This window comes from Prionailurus bengalensis, chromosome E2 (assembly GCF_016509475.1).
Source record: "Prionailurus bengalensis isolate Pbe53 chromosome E2, Fcat_Pben_1.1_paternal_pri, whole genome shotgun sequence".
NCBI classification, from domain to species: domain Eukaryota; kingdom Metazoa; phylum Chordata; class Mammalia; order Carnivora; family Felidae; genus Prionailurus; species Prionailurus bengalensis.
In genome coordinates this window covers 2,804,740-2,830,638 of record NC_057352.1, presented here as the reverse complement: position 1 = coordinate 2,830,638, position 25,899 = coordinate 2,804,740, and the positions used below count along the sequence as shown (strand labels likewise).

The 25,899-nt window shown below is 44.7% G+C and overlaps 1 protein-coding gene across 1 annotated transcript; it reads right to left on the bottom strand.

Annotated features, from left to right (window-relative positions):
* Positions 1 to 423: 423 nt before the first annotated feature.
* NLRP13 (NLR family pyrin domain containing 13) lies at positions 424 to 25,086 on the bottom strand. Its single transcript, XM_043598225.1, has 11 exons — positions 24,726 to 25,086; positions 19,094 to 19,162; positions 12,322 to 13,909; positions 10,521 to 10,685; positions 8,871 to 9,038; positions 8,253 to 8,423; positions 7,502 to 7,672; positions 4,715 to 4,885; positions 3,931 to 4,101; positions 1,838 to 2,008; positions 424 to 826 (listed from the first exon to the last, which is right to left on the bottom strand). Exons 1-11 carry the CDS (start codon positions 25,024 to 25,026, stop codon positions 703 to 705), a joined length of 3,270 nt encoding a protein of 1,089 aa, XP_043454160.1. The 5' UTR covers positions 25,027 to 25,086; the 3' UTR covers positions 424 to 702.
* Positions 25,087 to 25,899: the final 813 nt, after the last annotated feature.

Below are 25,899 nucleotides of genomic sequence, written 5' to 3'. Positions count from 1 at the left end.
TATGATAGGTTTTATAAGCTACGAAATGCAAAATGCAATGAATGTCCCACTGTTCCCTCAGACTACTTCTGATAGCTTTTGCCTATTAAATAATAGGGCAAAGAAGATAAAATTGTGATCAGATCCTATCTTCATATGTGTTTCCCATGTACGACATCAATTTCACATTACATCCTTGGGTAGGATCCATGTTCCCCAGCATTTTCAGGTGAGTAAAACACATTTTAGACATAACACAGCCATGGATCATTCAAAGGTACATGCAAAAGCCAAAATTGGGTCTATCTGCATCGTAGGAATGGTTCTTGATCTCCATCTGGCTGGTTTATCCACAGTATAATAACTGCGGAATTACAGTCACATCTATCCCATCTCTTGATCCATAGGAAATGAGGCTTTAGGCTTTCTCAAGGCATTTTTTTTTATATCCTTTGCTTTATTGAAATCTCTTAACATGTGAGAGTTAAAGACATTACACCAAGAAAGACAAAAGGAAACTTAAGACAAAGCCAATGTAGGCTCTTGGGGCCAAATGTAGTATTAGATAAGGATTCTGGAGATTGGGTATTTAAATATGCTGCTTACAACAAATTGTGGGAAAGCACTCTGGAGGCAACTGCTCATTTGTCCTCAAGAGCAGCAACACCTGAGAAATCTCCTGGTGATTCTACTCCAAGAATATCCCACAGTGTAGCCATTGGATCACCACCACCATTTGTCCTCAGGGTCATTGAAATCCCACTTACACTTGACTCTCAGAAAGGACCCCCTCTCCTGCAATTCCTCGAGCTCCCCCTTCACTATGTTGTACAACTCTTTTTCAAGCCTGCAAGAAAGAGAGATAGAATGTTTTTAATAGTGCATTACTTAGATGTGAAGTTGGTAATGTAAAGTCCTGAATGTGTAGATTTTTAACAACTTCCTCAAGTAGGCAAGATTCTTTGGTATCTGAGATTTCTGCAAAAATATGCCTAGTTTAAGGTCTTTCTCCAGGGGAAAAGAAAATTCTGCTTACCTTTCTGACCTCATCTCCAGAACACTGAATAACGTGGAGAGTGTTCTAATTAAACACTCTTATTTCACTGCCTGGAAGAGGCAATACAGAGCTTGGTAGTCTAACCTCAGCCTTTGCACATGCTACTCCAGCTTCCTTCAAACACTCTTGGTCCTTTGTCACTGTCCATGTTCCCCTCCTGATATGTGGATTCCTCCTTCCAGCCTCCTTGGGATTCAGCATCAACATCACCACTTCTGACATGCCTTCTGGTACCACTCTGATCACCCTTGTTTTTCTACCACAATCCCAAGTTTCCTTCCCAGCATTCATGACAACACTGCTTTTATACATTTCAGATTTGTCCTCTCCCTGAGGAGAATGCAGACCCATGATGGCAAGGCTCATGACCATTTATTTACTGCTATCTGCTATGGCATGCTTGGCCCATAGTCAGCATTAAAAAAAGGTATCATTGAGTGAAATGTTGTTGAATTATTGAATAGGTACAAAAATGCAAAAAATGAGGGGACTCCTCAACTACACAGAGGTCTGCAGGACGGTGCTGCCCAGCATGGTTGCCACTACCCACATGTGGCCATTTCAGTAATTCAGCTCCTTGGTTGCATTAACCACATTTCAAGTGCCCAGTTACCACATGCTGCTACTGGCTATTCTATCGGGCAGTAGATATAGACTGTTTCTGTCATTACTAAAGGCTCTGCTGGCCAGCACTGCTCCAGGAAATCCAATGCAGGGTGAATCTGATGCTTGCTATAAAACATCGGCCCATCCATCCCCTCTCATCAGGTGCCTCCCAGCATTAAAGGTGGTGGGGATTACCCAAGCTTCTGTAGTTTGCAGGTTGATTTTTTCAAGGCCTTCCACAGTGTGCTGACTCCTCTGGGCTCCAACTCATTCCCCAAAAGGTTCAGGTTAAACAGGCTTTTACTGCTTCTGAGAACAGAGGAGAGATACTGGCAGCAAGCAGGTGTCAGATTGCATTTCTCCAACCTAGGAGTGGGTGAGAAGGAAGTGTGAAAGACGGTCCACTAGGATTGAGAAGTTAGAAACAGAAATGATACACATCTAGGAAAAAGTCTGTGGTTAGCAGTGAAGAGCCTGCCACACACCAGACACTTCTCCAACTGCTTACACATAACTCATTTACTCATATACCAATCCTATAAAGAGGTGGCCAATGTCTTAAACTCCATTTGCCAGATGAGCCAACAGAACATTAGTCTGCCCAACTGTGAAAGAAACCATGTTTGTAAAAAGTAGATGTGCGTTTGGAAGATCCTTGAAAGGACTAAAATAAGATTACAACCTCTTCACTACACTTTCATCTTGTTCCTAAATTCAACAAAACAAAAATCTGTATGCCTAGTAGAGCTGGCCAACCATATGTTCAAAGACGAAAGTGACAAAGTGTTACATCAGTTTAACAGAGTGGAAATTTCCACCAAGTCTATAAAGATATGTGACAGGTGTCCATACATGAAAATTTTGAGATGAATCACTGGGTTCGACTCCTGAAGCCAAGACTACACTGTATGTTGACTAACTTGAAATTAAGTTTAAAAAATGCCTTCCGAAAAAAAATTGCGATGCACGAAGAGTGGAGAGAAAGAATAGGTTTTCTTAGGGTGGAAGGGGTTGGGTAAGATCCAGAGAATGCTTCAAGATAAAGGTACTATTTGGTGGATAGGAAGAGAATGACAGGAGAAAGACCGACTCCAATATCACACAAGTGCACCCTGTCTGCAGTCTAGCGCCACCTGCAGGGCTTTAACCAGTACCTTATACTGTATATTGTTGACATTGATTGTGAACCTTTAACATTTCCATGGTCATCTAGGTCAGTGTTTCTCAATGAAAGGCGATTCCCCCCCTCCCCCACAGGGGAGACGGAACAAAGTCTGCAGCGCAGGGAGGTGCTATTTCATCTGGTGGGTGGGAGCCAGAGATGCTGCTCAGCATCATACAGAATGAAGGACCACCCACAGCAAAGGATTACTCACCCCAAGGTGTCCACAGTGCTGAGGTTGAGAAACCCTGGTTTGATGGTAAAGATGGGACCTTGTGAACACAAGTTAGCCATGCAGGTGCCTGCTTTAAGGCTACTACTTTGAAGTATGAAACCAGATGGAAGTGAACTGAGTGTCAGGCAGGGGTTCATCATTAAAGACAACAGGAGAGCTGTTGCAAACATTTTACTCATTTCTGCATCCAGGGAGAAGCAGCTAGAGAGTGAGGGCTTAAAACCAGACCATCATTCTTTTCTAAGGCACAAAGAGGACCCTGAATTACTTGTGTAAATCCCAGGGCTTCTCCTTCATCTGAAGGATAAAGAATTGTGCACCTGAAGATACTCCTTGGAGGATAAGGATGTACTAAGAAGCAGCAACTGGAGACTTACTTATGGGCATAATGCCCTCAAGGTGCATCCATTAGACACACATGGGGGGTCTCCACAGAGAAAGAAATACTGTAGAATCTCTTAACATTTTTTGAGAGTGAATAGAATCACTGTCTATGTGAAAAATAGCTAACATGTAAGCCACACTTAACCCAAACTCCTATTCCTGGAGTCTAAACCATCTTAGTTTGCTAAACAAACACATCGTCTTATAGTTAAAATCAGACTTCCCCTTAGATAGAAAAGACTCTGGGGCCAGGAAACAGGCTGTATATGCCCCCCACCTACTATCCAAAAGGTACCGATTGAAAAGAGTATTAATATTCCAAGGAGGGGGTGAGTGGTATGAACTTCTGTCTCTGAACTGGAGTCTTATTGTTGAGAAGACATTTTTAACAGGAGAATTTAGTCCTTTGTTCCCCACCTTCTTGAACCCCCAGGTGACCCCATCTATTCCTTCCTACCCCAAAAGTAGAGATGGGGGCTTCCTACAAAGAGAACAGGGTCAACTCACCCAAGCGTGTTCAATGCACACTTCGGATGTTTTAGGACCTCACACAGGTGTTTCACTCCATCATCGTGAATGTCATTGCTCCCGATATCCAAAATTTTCATGTTACAATTATGCTGGAGGGCATTAGCGAGCTCCTGACAGCCTTCCGCTGTGAAAGAACAATCTGACAAACTGCAAAACAAACACAAAGGAAAAAAGAACAATCCTGGAGTCCTTAGACTTTGCTCTATATACCAAGCCCATCTCACAGTCTCCCAAGGAAAGGAGAGATGCCAAAGTGAGACTTCTCATCCAGAGCCCTGGGAAGGAAAGGGTGCTGGTCAGGAGGTCTGAGACACCCCGGGTACTCTATCTACCCTTGGTGGAAATTAAGTAGGCAGGACAACAGCATAACGCTCTCCCCATGCCATCTATAGGGAGCTTGCACCTGGTTTCCTCTGGATTTCACCCCATGCACCTTTCCCCTTTACTAATTTTGCTTTTCCTCCCTTGATTGTAATAAACCACAGCCACTAATCTGGACTGCACACAGAGTGGAGTCCTCTGTGAGTCATCAAGCTCCTGGGGTGGTCTTGGGGACTCCCAGCACACATTGTGGTTGGTCCTTAACAATCATCCTAGTAATCCATCCCCTCACACCCTTCCAATAGAGCCCGAAGCTTTTCTGTGTGAGCCATCACGTCTACACCCAGGACTTCAGCCCCATTTGGAACGCAGGCATCTGCAGGTCAATTCACATGGTCTCTTCTCATCGTCCGAAGGGCAGGGAGGCAATGGAACTTACTCCAGGTTCTGGAGGCTGCAGTCCGGACGACTCAGGGCCTTACACAGAAACTTCACTCCCTCATCTCTCAGGTTATTCTTCCTCAGGTTCAGATGGGTCAAACTCTTGTTCTTGAGGAGAGCATCTGACAAGTACTTGCAACTGGGTATACCGAGCTGGCAGAACCAGAGCCTGTGGGGCAAGAGCCATGGAGGCAGATGCTCAGGAAAGCAGCCCAAACCAAGACCACTGGGGACACAAGCCTCAAGCCCCACCTCAACTATGGTGTTGAGTTCAGCCATGGTGTCCCCCTGAGCCCCCACCCAGGAAATGCTGAGTATCTGTGTTTACTTATCCTTCCCCAGACTTCTGCAATGAGCACACCATGAACATGCTGGCTCTTAGTGTTTGGTTTTAAAAAAATAACAACAAAGGGATGCTCAAAGCATGCCAAGTTTGCATAACACAAAAGGAGTAAGTTCTGAAGATGTACCTTATAGTGTTGTGCTTATAGCTAACAATATTGTATTATGTAAAGCTCTCCAAGATTCAGATTTTTTACGTGCTTATATTTTCTATGTTAAGTCTTAGCCACAAAAAAAAGTTGATAAAAAAGGGCACAGAAGGAAACTTTGGAAGGAGATGGATATGTTTATGTCCTTAATGGTGGTCATATGGCCACCATATGGCCATGATGGTCTCATGGGTGTGTCCTTCTCCCCTAACTCACCGATTTGTACATATTAAATATGTACGACTTTTCACATGTCAAAAAAAGTGCAGTATGCAATACAAGTTGTAGGAGATCTAGAATACAGATATGTTACACTTTGTATATATTAGACATACAGGTATAACAGACATTTATACATGGTGTACATACATATGATAATGCTGCTGTGTAGCATCTATCATGTGAATTATATATGTTACATGTGATATATAGTTATATAGGAGATATGTAACAGATTATTTTTGCATTAGATATATATAGTATACATGTTTGAAATATATGGCATATATTAGATATCTAGGTATATAACAGATACATACATGGTGTACATATGTTATCATGTAACATATCACATGTAATGTGCAGTTATAAGATTTTTATATATTTCATATAGTATGTATTATTAATATGTATATATATTAAAGTATCTTATATAGGTGTAATTATAAGTGGGATAAATATAATGTAACCTATAACTGTCATGTTATATTAGTTCATATTACCTATGAATGAATTACTTACTAATATTCTGGTTCTTTGAAGCTCTGTGCTGAGAGTGCTAACCTTTTCGTCCCTAGCTCAGATTCTGTCGTCTTTCACCATACACCCCCTCGGATGTGCCTCAAGACCCTTGGCCTTTTTGTCCTTTTATGCTCACCTGAACAATATGCAGTTTTGGGAAAACCCATCGAAATGACACTTGGCACCTACCATTGTCAGTGGACTCATCCCCACCCGACGACCTCCTTGAGACCTACAGTCCTACATACATACAACAGCTTTACGTGGTTGGTTAATAGGCATCTCACGTTCCCATGTCCCAATCTTAACATCCAAACCTCATCCTCCCATCTTCTCCAGTCAGAAAACGGCAGCGCCTTTCACCCAGCTGGCAAACCCACCACCTGTGGGGCATTCCTGGTTCCTGGTCCCTTTCCCTCTTCAACCACCACTGGCCCATCAGCAAGCCCTACTGGCTGTACCTTCACGTATGCCCTTAAGTCCCACCACCTCACCTGGCTGATTCGTATTCATCCTTTTGCTTGATCAACAGGCACTTGCTGCCTCCTATTTTTGCTTCCATTATAGTCTACCCTTCAACAGCAGTCCAGGTGATCGTTCAGAGTCTGTCCCTGTACAACCTCCAGTCCTCAGAGGACTTTCCACCTTGCTCCAAACAAAACAGATTCGTACATGGCCAGGGCATATTCCCTTTATCCCCCTCGCTCACATTACTCCAGCCTTACAAGTCCTCTGGATGTTCCTACAACACTCCAGTCTCGGAACTTTCCTTCCTCTTCCTTCTCTGTGTCTGGTTCCTTCAGTCTCTGCTTCAGTGTCACCTCCTCAGGTCAGTGGGAGACCTTACCAGGAAACCAACACACCATGCCTTGTCTACTCATTCCACTTTGTCTTCCTCGCTGAACTACTGGTTTTTTGTTTTTGTTTTTGTTTTTGTTTTTGTTTTTTGGTATCTCACTCATCCATCTACACCCTCCTCACAGGCAGGAAGCTTCTCTGTCTTATCCACCACCCCAACCTTGGTGCCCAGCTGTGTTGGGATAAAGGAGCTCAGATATAGGTTGACTAAATCGTAATTTCCTGGTATCCTTGTTAAAACTGAATTCCTTGGCACAACCCCCAGAGATTGATTCAACAAATTGAGGGTGCTACTCAGAATCTGTGTTTAGAACGGTGCCAGGCACATGGAGTACTTGCTCGATGTGTGTTAGTGTTCAGTGATAGAAATGGGTCCCAAGTGGGAGCGCCTGGGTGGCTCAGTTGGTTAAGCATCCAACTTTGGCTCAGGTCATGATCTCACAGTTTGTGAGTTCGAGCCCTGCATCAGGCTCTGCACTGACAGCTTAGAGCCTGGAGCCTGCTTTGGATTCTGCGTCTCCCTCTCTCTCTGCTCCTCCCCTGCTCATGCTCTGTCTCTCCTTCAAAAATAAATAAAACATTTTTTTTAAATTAAAAAAAGAAAAAAGAAACGGGTCCCAAATGAAGGGCCCATTGTTTTCCTCCATGCCCACCCCTAAGCAGAGTCATTTCTAGAAACACCAGGAGACACTCACACCAGTCTCTCTAAGGCACACTCGTGGTGAGTCAGGGAAGCACACAAGAGCCTCACACCCTCGTCTCTGAGCGGATTAAATCCCAGGCACAGTCGACTTGTTCTCTGGGTACTGGTGAGGTACAAAGCTAGATCCTGATAGCTGGCTGCTGACAGGTTGCATTTCTCCAGGCTGCAGAGGAAGACACAGGTACAGCACGAGCCTCAGACATGCCCACGTTTTCTTTCTCAAACTCTCAGTCCCTTAGGCCACACATCTGTGACCCAGACATCGTGAAAGATTAAACTGTATAAAGAACAAAAGCTTCCAGGAGAAAAAAGTGGGTCAAGGTAAGGTTTCTCATTCTCAACCCTACTGACCTTTGATCAAGAACATTCTTTGTGGTGCTGGTGTGGAGGTGGGGGCTTGTGTGTGGGGGTTCTCAAGTGCATTGAAGGATATTGATCACACCTAGTCTTCACCCACTACATGCCAGTAGCATCTTCCCCTCCAAATTGTGAGGACCAAGTCAATGTCCAGACACTGTCCCCTGGAGGACAAGACCACCACCAGTTTAAAACCACTGGGTTTAGGGGAGACTGGCAGGAGAGACACCACAGTCAAGGTGAGGGCAAAACTGCCCAAGACAGAGCCCTAAGGAGGAAGGTGGAAAGAGTGAAGATGGGGAATGTGTCCGTGGGATGGGTAACTACAATGGGATGTTCCCCAAGACTCCCCAAAGATGCTATTTAGACAAGGCAGGAAGGCTTACGACAACTCCTTCAGGGAAGACTCGGGCATCTCCGAGGGCCCCTGCAGACTTTTCACCTCAACACCAGAGAGATCATTGTCCCCCAGGCTGAGGAAGCGCACACTCGAGTTCTTGCTGAGCTCCAGAAAGAGATGACGACAGGCTAGAGGGGTGAGGCCACAGGATTCCAACCTACCAGAGAGGCCCCAACACAGGGAGTTACTCCCGGCGAAGAGGATCTTCATTTGGAGTCCCCCTTGCTTCACAACCAAAAGCCAATTTCTCCTTGTTCTTCACCCTTTCTCCTGGCAGGATGGTCTCCAAGTCAGTGCTACTCAGAGTGTGGTCCAAGGTCCAGCGCCACCTTGGAGCCTGTTAGAAATGCTGCCAGCCCCCACCACCCACCCAGAAGCCCTGCTGGGGCTCAGGGGGTGGGTTCCAGGCCCCTGCCTTTTAACACACCCCCTCAGGTGGCTCTGGCAGGCAAGAATTTTGCAAAGCACTGCTCTGTACCCATGCGTGTTCCCTTTGCTCATCTTTCTCTACAGCCTTTCGCTGCTGTGCTGAGTCCCATCCTCCCAATGCAGCCCTGAACTGTGGGGTGACCTTGGGGACCAAGCCAGAAAACCAGAGACTTACCACAGATACTGGATGTTGCAGGCTGAGTGCCTCAAGGTTTTAAAGATCATCGTGGACACGGGAATTCCCAGGTTATTCGAGCTCAAGTTCAAGTGTGTCAGCCTGTGGTTACCATACAGGACAAGGACAAGTTCCTTCAGAATCCTCACAGGAGTTATTGATTTGCACCTGGGGAAGAGAGCCGGGGAGGAGGGTAGCCTCATGGAGGGAAGTGCTTCCTCATCTCGCTTTTCTACCACACCCATGCATATGCATGCTTGCACACACACACGTGCATATGCACACCCTCCCTCAAGGACGTGCATATACAAGAGGAATCCAAAAACTGATTTGAATTCATCCAAATTTGGATACATCCAAAGCACAGTTGGATGTATTAAATCAGAAACCAACCCCCCACTCTTCCTTGGGGTGGGTGTTCCCCACACCAACCCAGTACTGCCTAGTGAGAACACATCTCTCCTCTTGTTTTCTCTTAAGTTTCTTTCTCCTCATCTTTAGTACTAAGTGAGAAGACCAAGAGCGAGGGAAAGGGGGAAGGATGAAAAAGCAGATCGTCAAGCAGGATGTTTAAGGCTGCCTCCCAGGTGTTGGAGCCAGCGCCCTCAGGTTTGAGGGGAGTCATTACTGCCAAATCCTTGCCTCTTAACTGAGTCAACACATGCTTCTGATCCTCAGACCTTGAGGTAACACCGAATTGCAGAGGGACAGCAGGACAGAATCAGTTGGCCTGAACTCAAGAGCATCCAACCCAACACCTTCTCCAACAAGAGCCACTCACTCTCTCCTTGGTCAGGTAGCTCTTCCCTGGCTCCCCCTTCAAGAGCCACCTCCATTCTTCACCACCTTCAAGCCAGATTTAAGGCCCTGTGATCTCTATTTACATCATGTGAGAGAGGCTTCAGTCCAGAATGATGCTTCAGCTCCACAACTCGGCCTTTACTCAAGTATCTTTTATTTTATTTTATTTTATTTTATTTTATTTTATTTTATTTTATTTTATTTTATTTTTTTACTCAAATACCTTTTAGATAGGGTGTGAAAGAGGAGGCTTGGCATTTTTAGATAGAAGAAGGACCTCTCCTGAGTCCCTGAACGGATTTCCCCCCTGCTTTGGGAGAGGTCACGGTCTCCTACACTACTCTGATCATTTGCGTCTGTTTCTCCAACACTGTGAGCTCCAGGAAGGCAGGAATTATCTGTTCTGTTCACTGCTATAACCTCAGAACAGAGACGAGATGCTAGGTCTTCACTGAATGAACAAATGCTTCACTGCAAACTATCCACCTTTTCTTAAGACACAACACTTCACCTAGACTCCACATGAACTCTGGCTCTCCTCAAGCGCTTGGTCTCCACCACATCTTACAAGTCTTCTACTCCTTCATATCCAGCTCAAGACAGCAGCCTCATGCAGAGGTCTTATGGAAAAACTAGTTGGCCTATGCATTTCTCTCATGCAAGACAACACACGGCAGGGTGTTGGGTCTTTGCCCAAGGAGCAGTTTTGCTCATAAAGGGCACTTATTTTATTCTCCTGAGCACCTGAACTTACTTTCTGGAAAACAGACACTCAATGCAATAATCCCAAGGAAGACATTGGATTATCTTCCAATGGAATTTTTCACACTGTGAGGGTCTCACACTTACGTCAGTTTTTGGAGTTTGCACCTTGGATTTCTCAGCTCGTAACAGAGTTTCTTCATTGAAAAAGCATTAAGCTTGCTGTTACTGAAGTCCAGCTCAGTCAGATTCCCATTGGAAAACACGGAGCAAACATCCTGCCACTGACGTATCTTGGAATGTGGCCTTGTCCTTTATGAGGGAGGCAAAGAAGGGTTACTAGAGTAAGTGATCTTCAACCAACACCCAGAGTGTGGTCTACTGGAGATGCAAACAGACCCAGTGAAAGTGCAGGAATTTACTGGAGTTCGGGGCAGGAAAATCGTGACCCCCAGAAGCATAGCTCTCAAAGTCCCAGATGGTTTATTCCAACAATCCTCAACCACTCTTTTCGGAGGAAGGCAACCATGTAAGTGAGGTGAGGTGGCCATTGGATACTCCTTACGAGTTCAGACTTTAAGTCAAAAGGACCTAAGATAAACTCAGAGCTGTGTCACCTATGATATGATTTAATCTCTGTGCTCCAATTTTCTCTCCCTCAATGTAGATAATAAAACTTACCCTGGGGCGCCTGGGTGGCGCAGTCGGTTAAGCGTCCGACTTCAGCCAGGTCACGATCTCACAGTCCGTGAGTTCGAGCCCCGCGTCAGGCTCTGGGCTGATGGCTCAGAGCCTGGAGCCTGTTTCTGATTCTGTGTCTCCCTCTCTCTCTGCCCCTCCCCTGTTCATGCTCTGTCTCTCTCTGTCCCAAAAATAAATAAACGTTGGAAAAAAAATTAAAAAAAAAAAAACTTACCCTAATAGAATTTTGTGATTTAAAAAAAGGGGGGTGCCTGAGTGGCTCAGTTGGTTAAGAATCTCTTTTTTAATGTATTTTTTTAAATTTATATCCAAGTTAGTTAGCATATAGTGCAACAATGATTTCAGGAGTAGATTCCTTAATGCCCCTTTCTTATTTAGCCCATCCCTCCTCCTCCAACCCCTCCAGTAACCCTCTGTTTGTTCTCTGTATTTAAGTCTCTTATGTTTTGTCCCCATTTTTATATTATTTTTACTTCCCTTCCCTTGTGTTCATCTGTTCTGTGTCTTAAATTCCTATGATTGAAGGCATATGATATTTGTCTTTCTCTAATTTCACGTAGCATAATACCCTCCAGTTCCATCCATGTAGCATAGGACTCTTAATTTTGGCTCAGGCCATGATCTCCCAGTTTGTGAGTTGGAGCCCCATGTGGGGCTTTGCACTGACAGCGCAGAGCCTGCTTGGGATGGATGGTCTCTCCCGCTCTCTCAAAAATAAACTTTAAAAAAAAATCTAAAAAAAAAAGGTTCATGTGATATTTAGAACTTAGGATAATTGGAATTCTAACTCTTTAGTATTTTCTTACTGCAGTAGGCTCTCAATGTTTATAAGAGTAAAAGAGCATTCAAGTCATGAATTAAACTTTTTATCTTAGATGAAGAAAGTAAAAACAAAGAACACGTTTTGGCACCTGAAGGATATAAAGTTCTACACGCGGAGCCCAGAATTATTACAGTGTTGGTTAGAGTAGTTGTTCCAACCTTAATGTATTTGTATGTGTACATGTGCCCGTGTATTCGTGTTTAACATACCGGTTAATTCTGATCTACAATTAAAAACCACTGAGAAAAGACAAAAAGAAGCTGTGCTGTAGGGAAGCACGGACTAACCTTGACACCAGAAGATATGTTTGGTCAACCATAATCACTGACAACACAACAACACATCCCCAGTTTTTCATGGAAGAACTTGGACAGAGCCTGGAAAGAAGAAATCTGGGAGGGGAAACAGCCTTGCATTACTCACTCCAGAGTTTCCAAGTTGAAAGTCAGTTCCGTCTGAGGGATAGCACTGCTGACAGAAAGCCTTAGCTTACTTAGCCTTTGACAGTGTTTTAGGCAAAATGAAGACACTTGGAGTTGTAGACTCCCAAAGATATCGAGGTCAGCCTCAAGGAGATGACTCAAAATCTGCCTTACAAAGTTTTCCTCCCGAGTCTCGTATAAGCACTCAAAGAAGTGTAGGAATTCAAAACAGCTGGAGACGAGGTCATAGCTTTCTAATTCATCTGCCCATTCTAGTAATTCATCCGTTGTCCTATGACTCATTTTACAACGCAAAGTATCTTCCAGTTCTTCTGCGAGGTTTCTTTTTAAAAGGCCAAAGAAAAACAGAGCCATCTGGTTCCAGTAGAAGTTTGTGTCAGCCAAAGCATCGTTCAGAAGCACCCTCATCTCCTGGTGCTTTGGAGGACCACCAATGGATCCTCTCACCCCCCTGAGCACATAGAACATGGCTCCCAAAAACACCTGGAAACTCTGGTGAGTGAAAGTAACACAATCTTCACAGTCGCTGACCTTTCGAAGAATATTCAACCTGAGGAGAGAACCAATGACAGGTGCTTCCAGGTGCCTGTGTTTGAGGTCCTTCTTTGCAAATGTGAACTTCCAAAACCACATCCCCTCTGCAGCCAGAGAGCACAGGGCTCTCCATTGATCTGGCCAGCTCTGGTCTGACAAACTCACCTCTGCTGTGGCGAGCAAGCTGGAGAAAAAGTAGACGTACAGGCTGGTGGTGGTCTGGGTGCTTAGCTGGAAGTGAGGATTTCTCGCCATTTGCCGCTTCAGGCAGGAACAGACGGTCCAGCACACCATGGGGGCAGAGCAGAAGTGAAAGAGAGATTCATTCTTTCTTACCCAATGCAAGATTTTCTTAGCTTTGTTTTGGTCACCAAAGTACCTGATGAAATACTCCTCCCGGTCTCCTTCTGTGAACCCTACGATTTGTACAAACCATGGATTCAGTAACAACTTTTTAAGATCATTGGTTCTATACTCCTTGGTCGTGATCAGTAAGGTAGCCAGGGGAACCAACTCTTTCTTCAATAAGTGGAACAGGATTCTGTTGACTGGGAGTTGCTGGTACCAGTCTTTACATGGTGGACTCTCGTCCAAAGTGGAGGGCACATCCATTTCTTCAAAGCCATCGATGACAAACAGGAGGCTCTCGGGGCGACTCATGAGAGCTTCAATGGGGGCCTGGGAGTCAGGCCAGTCCCAGGAAAGCAGGCCAGCTAATGTGGTATCCTTCATGTCTCTAACTTTATGGCAGCTGATAAAGAAAACATAGGAGAATCTCTGATGAAAGAGAAAGCCCTCTGCCCAATGCAGCACAACCTTCATTGCCAGGGTGGTCTTCCCAACCCCTGCTAGACCCTCTAAGACGATCGTCTGTGGCTGGGCTCCAGTCCTGTTAGGATACAGGAGGCTCTTCAGTCCTTCATGTTCCTTTTCAGTCACATTACGCAGGTATATATGGTCTTCAGGCCAAGGGATGTTGTCCCACATCGTCAGTATTTTAGCCTTCATTCTCTCTCTGTATCTTCTTCTGTGGTCTAAAAACAGAGAAGTGAGGCAAAACACAACACAATAATGGTCAGAAGGAGGTTCAGCCTCAGGAATACTAAGTCCTTATATAAAGCCTTGAACAAGACAAACAAGTTCTGCCTTTGAGAGTCTAACTTTTGGAGGAGGGCCGTGTGGTGATTGAGAGGAGCCAAGGTAGAAGTAAATAGTTTAAGGATATACACAAATAAAAAAAAAAGACACAAGAGGACACAAGAGAGACTGAGAATGCCCTCTGAGGTGGGAAAGGGATCTGCAGAGGCTTCTGGATGAGAGTTAGTGCCATAGTCGTGAGAAGCCACCAGTCCAAGATGTAGAAGGAGAGGTTGCCAGGCAGAGTGAAAAGCTACCACAAACACCTTCACACAGGAAGAACATTCTAGAACACAGCAAGATGCCCAATAGGTGAGCTCAACTCTGGGGAGGGGCCGGTCATGAGTATCTTCATTCTAAAGGCCAAGAGATTATCTACATTTTTCAAAGGTCACTGTTGTTTGGAGAGGGGATTATGGTGCAAGAAACCCACTCAAGAAGCTACTTCGATCGTCTAAGTGAAAGTCAGCAGGTTTGGTCAAACATACCCATTGATAACCTAACAGCAACAACAGGTCTCTGGTTCCCTGTGGAAGCACTTGGCACAGCCTGTGAACAACTAAAGCACATGTATATAAAATGAATGGGGCGGGGTGGGGGGCACCTGGGTGGCTCAGTTGGTTGAGCACCACACTTCAGGTCAGGTCATGATCTCACAGTTTGTGAGTTTGAGTCCCATGTCAGGCTCTGTGCTGACAGCTCAGAGCCTGGAGCCTGCTTTGGATTCTGTGTCTCCCTCTCTCTCTCTGCCCCTCCCCTGCTCACACTCCATGTCTCTCTCTCTCTAAAATAAACGTTTAAAAAATTTTTAAAAATAAAATAAAATGAATGTATCCAGGGTATATCTGGAGAGTAGAGCCAACAGCATTACCAATGGATTTCTCACGTGGGGGTGGGGACTGCTAAGGAAAATAGTTGTACCTGCATTCTATGTTTGTGGCTTAATTAGCCACAAACTTAATTAGCTCAGTGGAGGAAGATTCCATTTACTACATGCACACACATGTTCCTGGTGGAAAGAACACAGAGTAGGAATACCAAAGACCCACCTTCACATTTTCTTCAAGATTTAGAATACTTAGGACTGCGATGCTCTGTGGACACTCCACTTCTTTGAACCTCGGTTCCCTTGTGTAGGAGTTCAAAATAAGCAGTAAAGAATGGAAAAACATTTTTCTTTCACCCATCAGAAGGGAAAGGTCATCTTCCGGAGGTAGGGCAGAGAGAGAGAATCCCAAGCAGGCTCCACACTGTCAGTGCAGAGCCCAATGCAGGGCTCGAACTCATGAACTGTGAGATCATGACCTGAGCTGAGATCGAGACTGATGCTTACCCGACTGAGGCACCCAGGTGCCCCATAAACACATAATTTCTAAGTTGGTTACCTTTGTAGAATTGGTTATATAAGAAAAAATTTAGAATATTAAGCACTCTGTACCATTTATATTTGTTTGTATAACCACTTTACTCAAACCGGAAAACAAATCTAGGAACCAAAAACTTCCCCCAAAGTTGTAAAAAATATATTTTAAAAGATATTACATCTATTTTATTTTTTTAAGTTTATTTGTTTTGTGTGTGTGTGTGTGTGTGTGTGTGTGTGTGTGTGTGAGAGAGAGAGAGAGAGAGAGAGAGAGAGAGAGAGAGAGAATGAGAATCCCAAGCAGGCTCCACACCACCAGCACAGAGGCAGATGTGGGGCTCAAACTCACAAAACATGAGATCACAACCTGAGCCAAAATCAAGAGCCGGATGCTTAACAAACTAAGCCACCCAAGCATCCCATATTACATCTATTTTAAAAAGACACCAATAAGGGGAAATAGAGTTAAGAGTTTTGACATTAAAAATATTGATGGAGCACCTGGGCGGCTCAGTCAGTTGAGCATCTGACTTCAGCTCAGGTCATGATCTCCAGGTTCATAAGCTCGAGCCCCACATTAGGCTCTGTGCTGACAGTGCAGAGCCTGCTTCAGATCCTCTGTCCTCCTCTCTCTTCCCCTCCCCTGCTTGTGCTCAAAAATAAATAAAACATTAAAAAATATTATTGATGAAATAGATTTCATGGAAGGTATGATAGAAAGTTGAAGTAATCTCTCAGATGATTTTAACAAGAGCAAAGATAGTTGCTTGAGATTAAAACATTACATTTGGAGAATAGGCAAAATAGGTAAAGAAGTGGGGGATATAACACGCAGAGCACAGGGAATAAAGTCAATGGTAATAGCGATGTATTCGGACAGATGGTAGCTACACTTGTGAACACAGCATAATGTATAAACTTGTCGAATCACTATGTTGTACATCTGAAACTCATGTAACATTGTGCGTCAACTACACTTAAGTAAAAAAACAGTAAAATAAATTTTGTTTTAAAAAGTTACAATCTAGGGGCGCCTGGGTGGCGCAGTCGGTTAGGCGACTGACTTCAGCCAGGTCACGATCTTGCGGTCTGTGAGTTCGAGCCCCGCGTCGGGCTCTGGGCTGATGGCTCAGAGCCTGGAGCCTGTTTCTGATTCTGTGTCTCCCTCTCTCTCTGCCCTTCCCCCGTTCATGCTCTGTCTCTCTCTGTCCCAAAAATAAAATAAAAACGTTGAAAAAAAAATTTTTTTAAAAAAGTTACAATCTAAAGGTTACTCCCAGGAAACACAACACCTAATTAGAGTTTCAGAAAAAGAACAGAGAAGGAACAACTAATGCCAAAGAGCTAACTCAAGAATATTTGAGAGAAGAGCACAGGTTTTTTACATTTACATGTCCTGCTTGGTATCCAATCCAATTAAGGGGATAAGAACCCAAAACCTAGTTACCCCATGACATTTCAGAACACAGGGTGGAGGACCCCTTAAGCTTTCATAGTGTAAAAGATAGGTCATATACAAACAATGTAAAAAAAAAATCAAGATTTATCAACAGTGGACACTAGAGGACATTGGAACACCAGAAACACAGAGAGAAAGGCTCTTGAACTGGACAATTACACCCAAGCAATTCATCAAGTAGCATACTAGAGAAATTTCCAATCAGGCAAACTCTCAAAGATATTACCTCATACGGACTCTAAGTTATTATAAAATGGGTCCCCTGGAATAGCCATGAGAAAGACAGATGTGGAACCCAGGGAAAAGGGGATGGCACCTTTTGAGAATAGAAAATGGAAACGGAGATTAAATGAAGTCCCAGGATGGGAGGTAGGTGCTAGCGGATACAGACTAGGGAAAGATGGACGGCTTCAGGAATTGTCTAGAAATGGTGATGACGGAGCTGATGGGTTCCTTGTTACATCCGATTGCATTATACTCCCCAAAGAATTTGGGGATGATTATAATAATTGGATGGAAAGTTTAAAAAGGAATTATTAACTCAAACAAAAACAGGAAATGGTTCTCTCCAAAAGCTATGTGTAATGGGATGAACCGTGTCTCTCCTCTCTCCTCTCTCTCTCTCTCTCCTCTCTCTCTCTCTCTCTCTCTCTCTCTCTCTCTCTCTCTCACACACACACACACACACACACACACACACAGCTATGTCTACATCCTAATCCCTAGAACCTATGTGGCAAATGTGACTAAGAACCTTGAGGGGCGCCTGGGTGGCTCAGTCGGTTAAGCGTCCGACTTTGGCTCAGGTCATGATCTCACGGTCCATGAGTTCAAGCCTCGCGTCGAGCTCTGTGCTGACAGCTTGGAGCCTGGAGCCTGCTTCAGATTCTGTGTCTCCCTCTCTCTCTGCCCCTCCCCCATTCATGCTCTGTCTCTCTCTGTCCCAAAAATAAATAAAAACATTGAAAAAAAATTTTTTAAAAATAAATAAATAAATAAACATTTAAAAAAAAGAAGAAGAACTTTGAGGGGAGGAATTTATCCTGGATGGCCCTAAATGCAATCAAATGTATTCTCACAAGAGACAGAGAGATTTGTGACACAAAAGAGGTGGCCATGTGCCCACAGAGACAGAGATTGGTGGGATGCAGCCCCAAGCCCAGGAATGCCACCAGAAGCTGGATAAACAAAGATGGATGGTCCCCTCAAGCCCCAGGGTACCTCAAGGTGCCCTGGTGACACCTTGATTTTGGAATAATCCAGAACCATGAGGGAGTTAACTTCCGTTACTTAAGCCACCCAGTTTGTGAAAATTTATTACGGCAACTCTGGAAAACAAATACAGCACGTGATCCTGATGGATTATGTGGCTCAGCATTGGTTTATATCCCCAACACTGATAATCCTTTCCTCCACAAAAATAAGTAATTGGAGAATGGAGATATTTACCTACTATGATCATTGATTGAAAAACTAAGAGATTGCAGTGTATGTTAATCCCGTTTGAGCAGAGAAATAGTGAAAGTGGTGACGCAGAGTGGCAGAGGGTGGCTTCTACAGAATAGAACTCAAGCGATGTGCAAAAGGTTGATGTTTCTCATTACAAGTTTTAAGTTTCCATGATTCTTTCTGGATCATATACTAGTACATCTATTTGGTAAAACCTAGACTGTTCCTTAACTGCATATATTACTTTTTCAACATGAAAGTCTCCCACAATCAATGGGTACAAAACAAAACAAAACAAAACAAAACAAAACAAAACAAAACAAAACAAAACACAGTTACCTATTAATGAAAAGTCCAGAAACAGACACTGGTATCTAAGAACTAGAGAGCGGAGTCAGAGAAGTTATCCAGTTTATGCTAACTTATCATTCAATCAACAGCAGTGGGGGCGCCTGGGTGGTTCAGTTGGTTGAGCATCCAACCCTTGATCTCAGCTCAGGTCATGATCTTATGGTTCATGACATCAAACACCGCATCAGATTCCGTGCTGACAGTGTAGAACCTGCATGGGATTCTCCCTCCTCTCTCTCTCTGCCCGTCCCCTGCTCATGCACACTCTCTTTCTCTCAAAATATATAAACAAACATGAGGGGGAAAAAAAGCAGTAGTGGAAGACTAGGTTGGGAGGGATGAATTTCTCGCATGCTGTAAAGTGATGAACAATTGAGAGAAGGTGGCAATTATAGACCCAGTAAAATGGATGCCCCATCAAGCAATTTGTCCATCATCACCACCAAGTAGCATACAAACCTTTTTCTTCTTCTGGCACCTCTGGTTCTTCTTGGCTTGGATCTTGGGATCCCTGTGTCTGTGCTATCTCTGCAACAAACAGTGATGGTGGGATATTGAGATACCCAGGCTGTAAATGACCAGTGACAGATGCTCTCTCCACAGGACCAACTGGTAAGCCTGGGACTGAAAAAACCAAAGGAATCTCATCCTCCAGCTCCATCTACTCAAGTACTTTGGACGCAGCCATCCCCTGTCAGGAATGCCGTCCTCCCCACACCCACATGGATCACTACCTCACCTGAGGTTTTGTTCAAATTTTAGCTCAACAGTGCTGGACGGTCCTGATTAGTACTGCAATTGATCTCTACAGCCCACACCTGAGGCTCTCCTCATTCACCTTTCTCTCTTCCAATTTCATTTGTCAACTCCTAACATGCCATGTGGTGTGCATATTTCTCAATTTCAGAGCCTCTCTCTGCACCTCCCCCACTGGAGGGACATGGGTGGCTAGCCTCTGTTCACCGATTTATCCCAAGTATGTAGAACAAGACCCAGCACAGAAAAGCCACTCCAATATTTCTGGATACCAGAGTATTACAGAAATAAAAGTACCAAGGGGTGCCTGGCTGGCTCAGTCAGTAGACCATGTGACTCTTAATCTCAGCCCCACATTGTAGCGTGAATTCAAGCCCCACATTGGGCATGGAACCTACTTTAAAAAAAAAAAAGAATTCTAGTGTTTTCAAATATTAAAAATGTAGGGGCACCTGGTGGCTCAGTCGGTTAAGCATCTGAGTTTGGCTCAGGTCATGATCTTGCAGTTCATGAGTTCAAGCCCCACATAGGGCTCTGTGCTGACAGCTCAGAGCCTGGATCCTGCTTCAGATTCTGTGTCTCCCATTCTCTCTGCCCCTCCTCTGCTCACACTCTCTCTCAAAAATAAACATTAAAATAAATAAATAAATAAAAAATAAACATTAAAAAGTGTAATATAAACTGGTATCCTGACTGCTTCTCTGTACGATCATTAACTATACCAAATTCTTAAAAGCTTTCTATTGATTAAATATTGTTAAGAAAAAAAGACACAAAGAATCGGGTTTTAACCTAAACCTCCCTCCATGGGTTTCACAAAACCACTCTGAATGCCCCATTCCTCATGAGCTAAAGGGCCCTTCTGTGTCTAAGTCACACAGTAGTAATTCAGATTCCATTGCCCGGTGCTTAGTTATGAGCCAATGCCCTGAAAAGGATGTGGCTCTAAAGAGAACATGGATCTAATATTTATAATTCCATTGGTTGTCGAGGTTTGCAGGACTTGGTCTGGGTAGCCAGCTGGGTCCTGGCTTCCTCCTCATGTTCCCATGTTGCTTTGAAGAACTACGACCCGTCACTCTCCACCAAGGAGGTCTTGGCCAAAAAAATCCCAGTTCTGTGGAGCCCCATAGAGCCTGCCTGTAGGGTCTGTCCAGGGTTAGACCAGCTCTCCTAGCAACAGGAACCTGAATTTGAATCTCATGGAGCATAGCTCAGCAGTCTAAGATCATCCCTCACCACTGGCTCCATTTATCTGTACACCAACTACATGACATATTGCCCTTCCCCTCTTGCACATAAACCCAGTGATGGAATCCTTGTAGGTTATAGCTTTGCTGCCACAATCTATATTTTGACACATTAAATTCAAGGCTCTAGATCTTGCTGGGGCCCACCTGTCAAAAGAGGCAGGCTGTTCCAAGAAAACAGCCTAGAATTTGAGTCCAATTCCTTTGTATAAAGAACACACACACACCCATTTGACTTCCTTTTGTCTCTCTAGGAAAGCCTGTTGTACTACAGATTCACCTACCCAAAATCTGTTGAGATAGTCTTGGGTAGGACAGAAGGGATGTTCAGGGAGAGGGCAAAGATATTCCTGGTTCTGATACTGCCCATCCAGCATCGTCCTCAAAACTAGGACCTAGGGGCACCTGGGTGGCTCAGTCTGTTAAGCGGCCGACTTGGGCTCAGGTCATGATTTCGTGGTCCATGTGTTCGAGCCCCGCGTCTGGCTCTGTGCTGACCGCTCAGAGCCTGAAGCCTGTTTCAGATTCTGTGTTTCCCTCTCTCTGACCCTCCCCCATTCATGCTCTGTCTCTATCTCAAAAATAAATAAACGTTAAAAAAATTAAAAAAAACTAGGACCTGGAATCTAGAAAAAACTACCCCAACGATAAGCATATGTGGGAGAACTTTCTCTGAGCCCAGTGCCTTCTAAGAATTTCATCCTAGAAACTTAGAGGTGGGTACAGTTGGCCTGGTTTTCTCTTTATATATATTTATTTTTAAATATAAATTTTTTTGTCAAATTGGTTTCCATACAACACCCAGTGCTCCTCCCAACAAGTGCCCTCCTCCATGCCCATCACCCACCCTCCCCTCCCTCCCATTCCCCATCAACCCTCAGTTTATTCTCAGTTTTTAAGAGTCTCTTATGGTTTGGCTGTCTCCCTCTCTAATTTTTTTTCCCTTCTCCTCCCCCATGGTCTTCTGTTAAGGATCCACGTAGATCTACCCTATGACCCAGCAATAGCACAGCTAGTAATTTACCCAAGGGATACAGGAGTGCTGATGCATAGGGGCACTTGTACCCCGATGTTTACAGCATCACTTTCAACAATAGCCAAATTATGGAAAGAGCCTAAATGTCCATCAACTGATGAATGGATAAAGAAATTGTGGGGGCGCCTGGGTGGCGCAGTCGGTTAAAGCGTCCGACTTCAGCCAGGTCACGATCTCGCGGTCCGTGAGTTCGAGCCCCGCGTCAGGCTCTGTCTGGGCTGATGGCTCGGAGCCTGGAGCCTGTTTCCGATTCTGTGTCTCCCTCTCTCTCTGCCCCTCCCCTGTTCATGCTCTGTCTCTCTCTGTCCCAAAAATAAATAAAAACGTTGAAGAAGAAAAAAAAATTAAAAAAGAAATTGTGGTTTATATACACAGTGGAGTACTACGTGGCAATAAGAATGAAATATGGCCCTTTGTAGCAACGTGATGGAGCTGGAGAGTGTTATGCTAAGTGAAATAAGTCATACAGAGAAAGACAGATGCCATATGTTTTCACTCTTATGTGGGGTCTGGTTTTTCAAGAAGAGAGAACAGGGGCCCAGTGGTAACTAATTTGCCCAGGGTTATAGTTGCTTACGTGGACCAGTCTTTGAATCCAGGCAATCTGACTCTAGAACCTGAGCTCCTAAACCCAGGGCCCCCAGAAGACAGGACACGTGTGTGTGCCCATCAACATAGATGCATTCACATACTCCTAGTCCACAGCATCGTTCAAGCACAGAGACCTTGTTATGCCGTAGTTCCTAGAAGAGGGAGCCAAGGGCCAGTAAAAGCTATCCTGGCCCACAGGACCTTTCATTGTCTCCCACGTTGGTGGATGTGGTCTAGGGCTTTTCCCTGCTGCAGACATATCCTCCACACCCCGTTGGAAGGCCAAGTGGGACCGAAAGAAGGACCAGGAAGAAGGGGTCCCTTCTTCATGCCAGGTCTGGCTCTACAGCCTTCACGCAGGACCAGTGACCAGAAAGGAGATCCTTCCTTTAAGGGCGTCCTCCTCTGTTCAAATGCCTCCCTCTGGAGTTGCCAGTCTACAACAGGATTTAAGGAGACGAGGTCCCATTCTCTAGCTCTCTGCTCAACACCTGCCTATTCTAGAGAAGACTAAATGAGGGATTTTAAATGAAGGGGGAGGTGGGAGGAGGGGCAGGTATAGACAGGGAAACCTAGTCCCACCCCATCCTCCTGGCTCGCCGGAAGATACAGAGCCTGAATTTCCAGGCTCAGGGTGTCCAATGCCAAAAGCTCAGAGACAGAAGACATCATGTTGCCAGCTCCCATCCCTACTCCTGAGAACCCATGCTCTTGTTGTGGGTCAAGAGAAGCAGTGTATGGTCAGGCACAGAGCCTCTGAGACCCGCTACCGGGGTTCAAGTCACCAGCTCTATGACCTTGGGCAACTCACTTGAGCTCTGGGCCTGTTGCCTGTCTATAAAACTGGAATGACAGTTGTTACCACACTCCTTAGAAGGAAGCCCTAAGTACAAATTCACAGGAGTAATTGGGGTCAATGCCTGGCTCATAACGAGTACTGGCAAACGTCAGGATTATTTTTTTTTAATGTTTAGACAGGGAGAGAGAGAGGAAGGAGGGTAGGGGCAGAGAGGGAGAGAAAGAGAATCCCAAGTAGGCTTCATGCTGTCAGCAAAGAGTCCAATGTGGGGCTCGATCCCACCAACCAGGAGATCATGACCTGAGCCAAGATCAAGAGTCAGATGGACACCCAACTGATTGAGTGACCCAGGCGCCCCAATAATTTTGGTTTGTTTTTTGTTTTTGTTTTTGTTTTTTACAGGTCTCAGAGGCAGCCAGGTCTGCCATCAAGATCTCTTAAGACTCACCACAGAGAGAAAACTGGATAAAAACCACACAGGTTTTTATTTTCATAGGAAAATGGGATCAGGAATACGTTCATTAAAAAACAAACAAACAAACAAAAACAGCACAGTTTTACACTTGCTAACTGGTTATGAAACACATAACTACAATAAATACTGCATGATACAACGCCACACTAGGTAGCTAGCTAGCTACTGCAACACCACCATAAACACAGCATGCACTTTAGGGGTGGGGGAGCCTGACGTTTGCTTGCAGGTGTGGGAAGCGTTGTAGTTTGTGAGGTTTTGTGAAGTGGAAAGAGAGTGATCTGAAATCGGGCAGTAAGATGAAAAAAAATGAAATCTTGCCATTTGCAGCAATGGGGATGGAACTGGGGGGTATTATGCTGAGTGAAATAAGTCAGGCAGAGAAAGATGGATACCATATGTTTTCACTCATACGTGGATCCTGAGAAACCTAACAGAATACCATGGAGGGAGAAAGGGGGGGGGGAGTTACTGAGAGGGAGGGAGGCAAACCTTAAGAGACTTTTGGATACTGAGAACTGAGGGTTGATGGGAGTGGGGGAGAGGGGAAAGTGGGTGATGGGCATTGAGCAGAGCACCTGTTGGGAGGAGCACTGGGTGTTGTATGGAAACCAATTTGGCAATAAGTTGTATTTTAAAAAATGAAATCGGGCAGTAAGCATGAGTCACATGCACCCAAAACTTGGGAAGCCGGTAGATACTTGAGGTGTGTATATGTGCATGTGCATTTGGTATATTGCTTCACAGCTCCACTCAACTTGGTGTGGTTTTTTGTTTCGTTTGCATGTACCTAGGGTTTTCCTTGCAGGAAAAAAAAAAATCTGCATACGCAAACGTGAAATGCCTGTTATGCTCAAATCACTGCCTAATACTACAGCAGCATGGGAACAAATTTATATTTTGAAAAGAAGTCTTGCCACACGACTGCGTGTGCCTCTCACTTTCCTCTTTTTGCTTCAGATCGTCGTCAACTCCCGTTCCCTCCCAGGCTAGAGCTCCAAGTCTTTGTAGCTGTTATCCCTTTACCTGAAACTTTCATAGCCCAGCAGGGAGATTCTTTGTTATGGAATAGACTAGCACTTTGGCAGGACCCCATAAAAATCCAGCAGCATCCAGGAGCAGCAGGTCGATGCCCGTCTGCCTCTCTGCCCCCATCTATCCATCCTTCCTACGAACCCACTCACCATTCATCATCGCTCGAACTTCTGTACACTGTGAAGTCAGGTTCATGTTGTCAAAGATGCTGAGGGTCACTTCCCAGATCTGCCTTTCTGAAAAGTATTCACTCAACAGACACAACAGGTTAGTGGGATCGATGGCTTTCAAGTTTGCCCAGGGTATCTGCTGGAAGTTCCCAAGCAGCAGCTGTGAGGACTGGAGGCAGATCTTGAATTCCTCCAGCTGAGGCTGATCCAGGCCCATCAGGTAGGACAGAAGCTTATTATAGGAACCATCGTCGACATAGATGTTCGCTGAGGAGCTCATCTTGCTGAACACGCAGGATTTCTAGCTCTGCCCAACAACTGTTACATCCACAGCACAAACAGGACCTGTAGAGAAGAAAGGGAGTTGAAACCTTAAGCCAGGACTTGCACCTCCTCCAAAACTCATCGACACGCTTATTCTATCTTCTCCCAGGAGCACTTCCTGCTATCTGTGTTTGTGTACTTCTCTAGCTCTCCTCTGTAAGACCATGCATGCCCTCTGGACAGAGACGTTGTCTGTTCTTGGCTGCATGACCAGTGCCTAGAGCAGCACCTGGCACACGAGAAGGAATAAGCAATACCAAACACTTACTCCACACCACAGTCGCTCACTCTCATTTCATTTTCTAAACCACCAGTGACACACAGGTACATCAATTAGCTCTATTTTATAAAAGAGAAAATGAAAGGACATCTTTGAATTGCTGTTAAAAGGGGTGCCTGGGTGGCTCAGTCGGTTAAGCATCCGACTTCAGCTCAGATCACAATCTCATGGCTTGTGAATTCAAGCCCTGGTTCGGGCTCTGGGCTGACAGCTCAGAGCCTAGAGCCTGCTTTGGATTCTGAGTCTCCCTCTCTCTCTGCACCTTCCCCACTTGTGCTCTGTCTTAGTCTCTCAAAATTAAATGAACATTTTTTAAAAAACTAAAACTAAATAAAATAAATTGCTGTGAAGAAAAGAAATATACCGCCCACCTAGATTCTATGTCTCATGAAAATGTCCTTTACAAATGAAGGTAAAATACAGACTTAACTATAGACAACACACTGATGGTCACCTGAAGGGAGGGGGTGAAGGATGAGGGAAATAAGTGATGGGGATGAAGGTGTGTACCTGTTGTAATGAGTACCAGGTGATGTATGAAGTGTTGAA

Coding starts and splice junctions, on each gene's coding strand:
- NLRP13 (XM_043598225.1), bottom strand. CDS start 25,026: ATGAGCTCCTCAGCGAACATCTATGTCGACGATGGTTCCTATAATAAG. Junction 4,886..7,501: donor TGTGCCTTAGAGAGACTGGT/GTGAGTGTCTCC, acceptor CTTGCCCCACAG/GCTCTGGTTCTGCCAGCTCG. Junction 827..1,837: donor TGCAAACTACAGAAGCTTGG/GTAATCCCCACC, acceptor TCTTTCTTGCAG/GCTTGAAAAAGAGTTGTACA.